A 10,520-nucleotide genomic window follows, 5' to 3' on the forward strand; every position below is an offset into this window, starting at 1 on the left:
TCATCCCCTAAATAAACGATAATTAACTTCATATAGATATGATTATATTTATAAAATATTCAAACAGGATCCAGCAAACTTCTGAGAAATTTATAGAATGTACCACAACATATTCTTAAAATTGTGCACTATCCTCGGAGAAAAACTTCTACGAAATTTATAGAATGTACCACAACGTATTCTTAAAATTGTGCACTATCATCGGAGAAAAAACGCCCTTACGAAGTACAAGATATGTTTGTATTGAAAAAAAAATTGTCATGTTTTTACTCATTGTTGGCCACAATACTCGATATTGTTTGATTCGCAAAACATTTTGCGACTGCAATTCAATACTGGCCAAAACTTCAACAAAGTGTTGAAAGCATTAGATATAATTGCAGTAGATATGATAGTCAAACCTGGATCTATTGTGCTAGAAACAATGAAAGATTGCAAGATTTTATACTCATTTCAAAGTAAGTAATAAAATCCTTCTATTATATCATTATTATTATTGTTGTTGTTGTTGTTGTTGTTGTTGTTGTAAATGCATTAGAGCTATTGATGACATTCATATTCCAGCCAGAGTTGTTGGACGTGATAAGACCAATTATAGTAATTGTCACGGAACAACTTCTCGAAATGTTTTAGCAGCATGTAACTTTGATTTATAATTCATATATGTGCTTAGTGGGTGGGAAGGATCTGCTCATCATTCAAACGTTTTGGCTTATGTTTTATCAAGAAATTAGGGGCTTATATTGCCAACAAGATATTTTTTTCGTCTTATATATTATATATTTATTTTTAATTGTAATTTTCTAAGATTATGTTTTATTAAGAAATTAGGGGCTTAATTATAATGCCAACAAGATATTGTTTTCATCTTATATATTATATATTTATATTTAATTGTAATTTTCTAAGATTATATTTGTTATTCATTGGTTATTTAATTATAAAATATATTTTGATAGGTAAATATTTTTTATTTGATGGTGTATCCAAATCGTCGTCAATTCTTGTAATGTGTTTGTATTATTTTTCTGAGAATGGAAATATTGGAAAATTGACGAATACAAACTAATTTGAAATATAAATATAATACGATATAAATAATAGATTAGATCATTTTTTAGAAATTTAAATATGATACTGTATAGGACCAAGCGTTTTTCGCTTTTCCAAAAGTCATAGTGGGTTATATGTACGATGTAACTCTAATATATTAAACTATACAAAACTCATGCATCATGTTTCAATTATTTTACTCAGCAGAGACTTGCACCTAACATACAAAAACATACTTATATTGCAGTGGATTTAAATCATTACATAATACTAAGTGAGCGCATCCATAATTAAAACTAATGTCCATTTACACGCTATGTGTTTTAATTTATAACACATCTGTATTCCGAGAGTAAAGTCATACGTAGTCTATTTTGTAAATAACGACTAAGTTTGTAATTATAAGACTCAAATTCTTTTATTCCCTCGATCTTGTCCCCACCTTTAAATCCCCAAAGCTAAGGGCCCTAAAAAATTGGGGATCGGATTCTACCTTAAAATATATTATTGCCTTTCGGGAAAATTGTCCTTTTATTGAATTTTGTTTTGTTTGGAAAACAATGCATGTAATTATATATTTATATAAAGATAATTGATTAGCAGGGATAGCTAACAACGTGCATGGGAACTATTTTTCCATCCGAGATTGCGACTTTATACCTACATTTTCCATTTAATCTATAAATCATGTGATTATATCTATATATCACAACATGTTAAGAATTCATGTCGAATTATCAGATAACATAAATAACAATAAATACGTACCAGAATCCATTGATTGATCTGACATCGGAGTTATGAATCTTCCAAGGCAATAGAGACTCGATCACCTTATTTTTGTATTAGATGGGAGAAGAAGAGTGATATAGAATATATGTGTCATATATATTATGTGTTATTCTCTGTGCCTTGGGGAACATAACCTTATATAACCTCACCAGTTTTCTACCCATTATAGAAGAGCTAATTGGGATAAGTTTCTACAAATTAAGTGGATCGTGTCAATTTATTTAATACTTTAGAAATTCATAATTAATTAGATCATTTTATTGGATCCATTATTAGATAGTTTATCTACGTACAATTAATTAAATTATGTGAGCCACAAAATAATTCCAACATTTGGGATTAGCTATCTCTAAAAAATATCGAAAAATAATAATTTCCAATTAAGTTTTGAACAATTTTAAGGTCTATTCATCTAATTAGCTAGGTTTAAGATTATAAACAGATAAAATCAGTTTTATTGTGTGGTGCTTTTTACAATCAAATTATTTTGATCGGAATCTAACTTTATAATTATAGGCCATTAAAACAAAGAATAGAAAGGGTATATATTTGTTAACTAATCTAATATTAGCCCATCGCCAAATCCATTAATTTTGAGCTAAAGAGAATTAATTTGAAGTTCAGTAATTTTAATTTTTGACTTATGAAAATATTAATGGTAGACTTTAGGAGTGATTTTTCCAAATCTCAATTGGGAATGTTAAAAAGATAACTAGTTTATTCCCCTCATTTCTTCTTTTCCAATCGTGCTGCTAAACCCTTACTCCGTCGCATAATCTTACAAATAACTTCAAAATCGAAGTTATAAACTTAATTTATACAGTAAAATCCAAGAATAAGAGGTACATTATTCTTGAAATAAGTTTATGAAACATTAAAAAAAAAAAAACTCACTGATTATTTATAACTAAATGAAAAGCGCGTATATCCAACTATTCACATGAATTAATTTCTTCGCAAAATGAATGAATGTTTACCTTTCGATTCTAATATTATTTTCATCGTTACACGTAAATATTGGATTAGGGAATGTGCAATGAAACATACAACGGTTCGAACGTGGGCGGATAGAATAGTATATGCAATGCGTAGCTAGCTAGCCAAGAACCTTCAAGAGGACCACTTCTTAAGATTCCCAGTTGAAATTGAGATCTTTTCTGATACTCACGGGAAATTTAGGGTACAATCCCAACGAGCGTCATTAGTCCAGACACGGGCTCAAAATTACCCTGGGCCTGAAATCACAAATAAGACAGTTAGGAGGCGGCCAGGAAGGTGTCCTGGCGTAGCCCCTCCGACGCTCAAGTCAGTGACTGAGGATATATGGAGGGAGCAGCTAAGGGTGCTGCTGAAAACAATATATTGAATCCATTATCATACGTTCAAACCTGGTTATTATAAGAGAATACATATGCCCTTAATGGGTCTGTCTTCCATTTGAGCTAAAAATGGGCCAGGGGTAATGGGCTCATCCATGGGGTATCACTTTCTCAAACTACTTGTTCTAGTTCCTACATGCCTCCGACCAATCGGTAATTATTTAAATTTTCTTATTTTGTATTATTTAATTTCCTTTTGAAATTCCACGAACTGAAAAAAGTATGATATATTCGAATTTATTCTGATATAAAAGTAATGCATATTCCATCTGCTTTTAGGGTTAGCTTGGTGTATCGTATCGTATCGTTCTTCCTTTCAACTAGAGACATAACTAGAAGCAATACGCGTGGCTTCCTAGCTTTTTTAATAGGCGGCCTACATTTTATAAATTTGATTTATCGAAAGGGAAATAACCAAATTTATTTGTAAGTTGACCTATTTTTTAAAAAAGTTTTTCAAGTTGTCAACATTTTTTTATCTTCATTAATCTTAATTATAAGTGGCTAATTTCATTTTGTTTTTATTCATATTTCATCGGAATAACGATTAATTTGCTGGCATGACATTGTTGATCATTGCTTATATATCGAATTTGTGGAACAAACCAAATTTTTTTACTAGATAAAAAAAAAATCAATCAATTTACATGATGATTTTGGTTCTTTATGTTTTACTTGTATTATTTGAATTGGAGGGGCCGAGAGTATTTTGATATAATTAATACATTTGATATACCATAATCATTTTGGTGTATATGTATCTCACTTCTTGGTAATTACATTTACATTTTTGAGTAGGTCTCTTATGAGACGGTCTCACGAATCTTTATCTATGAAACGAGTCAATCATATCGATATTCATAATAAAAAATACTTTTTCATGGATGATCCAAATAAGAGATCCGTCTTACAAAATACGACCCTTGAGACCGTCTCACACAATTTTTTGCCTACATTTTTATATGTTTTCATTTTCATGGAGAAAAGCCATGAAAGACACCAAATGAATCACGTAGCTCATTAAGATCTATGCATTCTCTCCATACAAACCCCATGCATGTCTTAATCCACACGTAAATTTTTTTCTTTTTTCAAAAATAAAAAAAGAACCCGATAAAAATAAAAAAGAATATTGCATTTAAATTTGAATTTCATTTACACTGCATCAACCTTTCATTTGCCATCTATTTAAAGCCAACAGGTCCTGCTATTGAAGCTCAGGAGCAAACCAAGCAAAGTAGGGTTTTGAAAGTGTTGCTTACTTTTACTTTCCTACAAACTCTCCTCAACCACACCCAATTTCCAATAAAATGTCTCCCCAAATCCCCGCAGATTATTTCCCTGGAAAAGTAGCTCCTACCCTCGATTCGAAACGAGCTTACGTGACGTTTCTAGCTGGCAGTGGCGATTATGTGAAAGGTGTCGTTGGATTGGCTAAGGGTCTAAGGAAGGTGAAGAGTGCCTACCCTCTTGTGGTGGCAATCTTGCCTGATGTTCCTGAAGAACATCGTGAGATTCTGAGAGAACAAGGTTGCATTGTGAAGGAAATCGAGCCGATTTATCCACCGGAGAATCAGATTCAGTTCGCCATGGCTTATTATGTTATCAACTACTCCAAGCTCCGCATATGGAACGTAAGTAATATGCTCATTAATTGTGTGTCTATTTATTTATTACGGATGAATCGAGATTTCGAAAATCGTATTGATTTTGCTAACAAGGGTTGGTAGTAAACAAATTTGAGTCGTGCATAATAATATTTGGTGAATGATATTTGTTTTGCAGTTCTTGGAGTACAACAAGATGGTGTACCTTGATGCAGACATCCAAGTTTACGACAACATCGACCATCTGTTCGACTTGGCTGACGGCTATTTCTATGCTGTGATGGACTGCTTCTGTGAGAAGACATGGAGCCACTCGAAACAGTACTCTATTGGGTACTGCCAACAGGTCCCCAACAAGGTGACTTGGCCCGCTGAAATGGGATCCCCTCCACCACTCTACTTCAATGCTGGCATGTTTGTGTATGAGCCCAACAAAGAGACCTACGAGAACCTACTTGAGACTCTGCGCATCACTCCTCCAACTCCATTTGCCGAGCAGGTGAATTTGCATTGCATTTTCCAGCGTTACAACAACATATAATATGTAACACATAACACAATCCTGAAATATTTTTTGCCACGAAATCGACAGGATTTCTTGAACATGTTCTTCAACAGCATCTACAAGCCAATCCCTAATGTCTACAACCTCGTTCTAGCCAACATATGGCGCCACCCTGAGAATGTCCAGCTTGACAAGACCAAAGTTGTTCACTACTGTGCTGCCGTAAGATCTTATTCAACTTCAAATACTTAATAACATCAAGTACAGAATTAAATTCCTATTGCACTCACATTTATTTATGCTCAATTTTGATCAAATATAATACGGAAAATGCAGGGATCTAAACCATGGAGGTACACTGGTGTAGAAGAGAACATGGACAGAGCCGATATAAAAGTGCTTGTCAAGAAATGGTGGGATGTTTATGACGACGAGTCCCTCGACTACAAGGGCGAAGATTTCTCCAAAGCATCTATCTTGGCTTCCATGCCTGAGCCTGCTGTGTCATACATTCCTGCACCATCTGCTGCATAAAACTTACACAAAACTTGGGTGTGACCCCTATCACTTTGTTGTCCTAATATAAACTATTTTGTAGGCCACTTGGCCTACTTTTTGTCGGGTGTGTAACGCAAATATTATATATAATATGATATAAATTTGGTACTCTTTGGTTTTATGCAATGTACCTAATGTAGTCGAGGGATGTAAAAATTTCTTGCTGCAACTACTATATTATACATAAACGAAATTCTCTACATGCATATTTCGTTCCGCGCGGTACGTTCATTTATTTATATACATTCGATTCGAAAATTCTAGGAATAGTGAAAGGAGTTTCTATTTTCCTTTCTTTTTAATTTTTTTCCAAAAAGCATATGATTAGAAGAATATGATATAAATATTGAAACGGGGAGGAATTTGGATCTAAAGAGCCTAATAAATAACATGGATAAAAATTAATACTAGAAAAGATTGGAAACCGAAATGTTTTCTTTATAAATGCCTCATTAAGTGATAAACATGAAATTTCTTCGCTGTTTTCTTCTCGTTTTAATAATTACTGTAAATTTTTCTGATGCAACACGCCCGATTTCAAGAACAGTGGAGGAAAAGAAAGCAGTTTCTGATGACGTTTGGGAAACAAATTCACTTCCTGCAACAGGGGAATTAAGGGAAACAAGAATTGATAGAAGAAGAGGAAAAATAACGCGAGTTTTGTGCTGCGAAGACGGTTGATGATCAAGATTCATCAAATGAGGACGATGAATCGTTGCACTCTACAAAAGATAAATCAAAACCCAAAAGAAACCGAGAAACGTGAAGGCGATTCTTGCGGAGACGAAGATGATAAAAACTCAGCCTTCAACGAAGAAAAAGGAAAAATCCAGTGAGATCACGAAATGTGATGGCCCTTGTGATGGAGAGGCTGCAACACCACAACCTGCAAAAGGGAACTCAAAATCATTAGGAAAAGATACAGATGGTGATGGTTAAGTTGATGGTACAGGAAAGGATAAAGATGGTGATGGCGAAGATGGTGGTGGTGATGGCGAAGATGATGAAAGTTCCCCTCCTCCCACAAAGAAGAAACCAGAATCTAAGGAAACCAACAATGGTAACATTCTGAAATGGCATCACCGCCAACGGCTCCGTCTGAATCAGGCTTATGGAAAACAGGGAGCCAATAAGAATGGTAGTGCTAAACAGGCGCCACCTAAGAATTGTGATGACCCTTCTTATGGTGACGATTTTGAAATGGCACGGCCTCCAAAGACTCCATCTGCAAAAGGGAAGGATGCTAAATCAACCGCACCACCACCTACGAACAGGAAACAGATACCAGAAGAATTCGACGATGGTGATGTTGCACAAGCACCCGAAAGTGATGACCCTGAAATGGACTTGCCTCCTATGGTTGCCTAATAAACGAAATGGTGCTAAATCAACGGCACCACCACCTAACTCGAGGATGGGGATGATGCACAAGCACCCGAGGGTGCCGACAACCTGAAATGGAATTGCCTCCTGAAGGGAAATATTATTTCCGAATCAAATTGATATATTTCTTGACTTAAATTATTTCTTTTAACAACTTATTTTTCTTGTTGCTTTGACTAAGGGGTGTATATTCAACGTAGGAAATTTATTGACTTTTAATGACTTTTGTAGATTTTAAAAATCTAGAGGTATTCAATCAAGACTTTTGCATACTCTATAGAAGTCTTGTGGTATTCAAAATAGACTTTCATGGAGTTTTAAAAAGTCAAGTGGTATTCAACATTGACTTTTATAAACTCTATAAAAATCTACAGGTATTCAAATTTTCCATGAACTTTTAATAACTCCATGAAATTCATTGACATACAAACATTAAAGCATAAGGTACAACTACAAATTGTAAAAAATTGTATTTGGTTCACCCCAAAGATTTGAATGGATTTTTAAAACTTCTAACTCTCTCTCTGTCGCTTCACATCACATATCTTCATATCTTCTCTCTTCTCATCTATTTCTATTACTCTCTCAAATTTTCGAAATGTGTCTCTATATATATTTTCATCTTTCTTTTTCAAATTTTTCATTTTTTGGCTGATTGTTCATTTAATAATTTTTTATTTTAATAACACGGGGAAATTTTGAATTATATAATTGATTTTGTGATTTTTAATTTATGATTTATACAAATTAATGTAATATTCAATAATAATAAAAGATGATCAAAAAAATGTTGTTTAATTCTTAATAATTGAATAGTTTCGTAACAACAATGATTTTTTAAATTCATTTTCGTATTTTTAATTAATATGTAAGCTATGATATTTTTATACAAAATTATATTCACACAATAATAAATAATATTATTTTTACATTTATATTATCAATTTAAAAATAAGATTACATGTTAGTCAATTGATGTATTTTAAAAAATTTACAAACATGCATATAAACCCACATATATATACATGTAAGGATTAAACGATTTAACTTTTAAATAAGTAAATTTATTTATTAATATAAATATTAAAAATAATTTCAAATTGAATATGTAATATATGTCAATTAATTATTGGTTCAAAGAAATTAATAAAAAATCACATGTTATAGTTAAGTACAAAATTTATAAAATTCTATAAAAAAAAATCTACAAAAGTCTATAAAAATCTTGCAAAAAAGTCTACATAAATCCACATAAATCTGTTTATAAATCTGTGAGATTCCATAAAAGTCAATAAAAATTTATCAAATCCATAAAAGCCTATCATTTAAAAAAGTCATTAAAAGTCATCAAAATTCTGAATTGAATACACCCCACTAAGTAAATATTTAATATGATTTCACCTTTCTTAGATAATGAGATGATCATTTAAATATATTCGGAGATATGGTATTTGTGATAATGAGTTGATGAGATATGATAGTAGTATTTAAAAAGAGTTTATTCCTAACAAAACTCTTACCTTTCTTTGTGAAGTAGGTTACCTTATGGAATGAAACTCCACATCTATAAATAAGAGACCAAGCCATCATTGAGTTGTGCTTCCTCTCTCTCGGTCAATATTTACTCACGGGTGCACGTTCAGGAATTCAGAGAAAACCTTTTTCAAGAGACGTGCTGTGAAGAGTGTGATAGAGTGTTGCTGTGAATGTTGAGAACATCTGGGAAGAAGTTGGCCGAAGATTGCTTCTCGTGGATCTACTTTTTTGGCCCACGTTTTGCTTTCTTGTTTTAGTATTTATTCTGGTTATTTGTTTTAGAAAGCAATTGTTTTTCTCAACATGTTGAGGAAATTGATTTTTGTCAAAATCACTAGTGATAGGTTTTTGTGTAAACGGTTACGTTTTCTAGTGATTAATTTTTGCCATAAGGCATAAATACTTGTGCAAATTTAATCTTGTCCATTTATTTATTTAAAGTCAGTTTGTGTTACAAAAATACAATATTCCGCTGCATGTTGTCCGAGATGTTGTAACATCTGACACAACATTTAATTTTGATAAAACACAAATTAACTATTTTTATTGATGTTCATATATTTACCCATAATTGTCAAACAAGATATTCTTACAAGTGGTATCAGAGCCTACTCTTGATATACTAAGTGCTGATTCGGGTTTTTGTTTTTTGACAGTGATCTTAATCAAATGGACACTTCATTCGCTAGCGCAGCACTTCGACCACCAGTCCTAGATGGTACAAATTATAACCTATGGAAAGTTAAAATAAGATACTACATAAAATCTATAGATGAACGGGCATGACAGCGTGTAATCAATGGATGATCTCCACCAATCATGTTAGATCAAGAGGGTGACAACTTGCCAAAGCCTGAAACTGACTGGACTGCTGATGAAGTGCAAAATTCGAACTATAACGCAAAGACTTTGAATGCTATATTTACATCGGTTGACATTATGTTCAGTTTAATCACAAACTGTACTACGGCTAAAAGTGCATGGGATATCCTCCAAAGACACTGTGAAGGTTCTGAAAGTGTGCGACGAACCAGATTGAGGATGCTCAATTCCAAATTCGAGATGATGAGGATGGAAGAGTCTGAAAATATACTAGACTATGATCGTCGTCTACGGGAAATTGCTAATGAAGCGTTCAGTTGCGGAGACCCTATCTCCAATGAGCGTTTAGTTAGCAAGGTCCTTCGTTCTTTGCCTGAAAGATTTAACATAAATATTTGTGCAATAGATGAGGCTAAAGACACTTCTCAGATGGCTTTGGAAGTTCTTATTAGTTCACTTCGGACCTTTGAGATGAACCTGGACATGCAGAAGAAGGATAAAGGAAAGACAATTGCACTCCAAACTTCAAATGACTCCTACAATGAACTCCTTCAAATTTCCCAAGAAGTCAATGACTCTGATATTTCCGAAGACTCTATCTTCTTGATCACAAAAAAATTCGGTGATTACTTGAAAAGAATCCGAGACAAGAAGAAGGATGCACAACCATCAAAATTTCCAAGTCTTCCACCACTTGAAAGGCCACAAAGGGTTCCTGCCAAGCAACAATTTCGACCAAGGAATGATGGCAAGGGACAATCTACTGCAAGGAAGTATGATTCGGTGCAGTGTGGAGAGTGCCAAGGTTTCGGTCACTATGCAAATGAATGTGCCAACAGGTTACGCAAAAACAAATGCTACAATGTTTCCTTAAACGATGAAGAA

General features: G+C 33.3%; 2 protein-coding genes across 2 annotated transcripts; both read left to right on the forward strand.

The window, feature by feature from the left end:
- Positions 1 to 4,424: 4,424 nt before the first annotated feature.
- On the forward strand, positions 4,425 to 6,094 carry LOC140807117 (galactinol synthase 1-like). The gene is made up of 4 exons (XM_073163823.1): positions 4,425 to 4,858; positions 5,010 to 5,330; positions 5,424 to 5,558; positions 5,673 to 6,094. The coding sequence occupies exons 1-4, from the start codon at positions 4,535 to 4,537 to the stop codon at positions 5,868 to 5,870; spliced, it is 978 nt and encodes a 325-aa protein (XP_073019924.1). The 5' UTR covers positions 4,425 to 4,534; the 3' UTR covers positions 5,871 to 6,094.
- A 96-nt stretch (positions 6,095 to 6,190) lies between these two features.
- LOC140807118 (uncharacterized) lies at positions 6,191 to 7,560 on the forward strand. The gene is made up of 2 exons (XM_073163824.1): positions 6,191 to 6,726; positions 6,874 to 7,560. The coding sequence occupies exons 1-2, from the start codon at positions 6,684 to 6,686 to the stop codon at positions 7,260 to 7,262; spliced, it is 432 nt and encodes a 143-aa protein (XP_073019925.1). The 5' UTR covers positions 6,191 to 6,683; the 3' UTR covers positions 7,263 to 7,560.
- Positions 7,561 to 10,520: the final 2,960 nt, after the last annotated feature.

Source organism: Primulina eburnea, chromosome 12 (genome assembly GCF_022965805.1).
Source record: "Primulina eburnea isolate SZY01 chromosome 12, ASM2296580v1, whole genome shotgun sequence".
NCBI classification, from domain to species: domain Eukaryota; kingdom Viridiplantae; phylum Streptophyta; class Magnoliopsida; order Lamiales; family Gesneriaceae; genus Primulina; species Primulina eburnea.

Excerpts from the sequence above, each read along its gene's own strand:
- LOC140807117 (XM_073163823.1), top strand. The coding sequence starts at position 4,535 with ATGTCTCCCCAAATCCCCGCAGATTATTTCCCTGGAAAAGTAGCTCCT. Across the intron at positions 4,859-5,009 it reads CCAAGCTCCGCATATGGAAC|TTCTTGGAGTACAACAAGAT; the intron begins GTAAGTAATATG and ends TTTGTTTTGCAG. Across the intron at positions 5,559-5,672 it reads TTGTTCACTACTGTGCTGCC|GGATCTAAACCATGGAGGTA; the intron begins GTAAGATCTTAT and ends CGGAAAATGCAG.
- LOC140807118 (XM_073163824.1), top strand. The coding sequence starts at position 6,684 with ATGATAAAAACTCAGCCTTCAACGAAGAAAAAGGAAAAATCCA. Across the intron at positions 6,727-6,873 it reads GAAGAAAAAGGAAAAATCCA|ATGGTGGTGGTGATGGCGAA; the intron begins GTGAGATCACGA and ends GTGATGGCGAAG.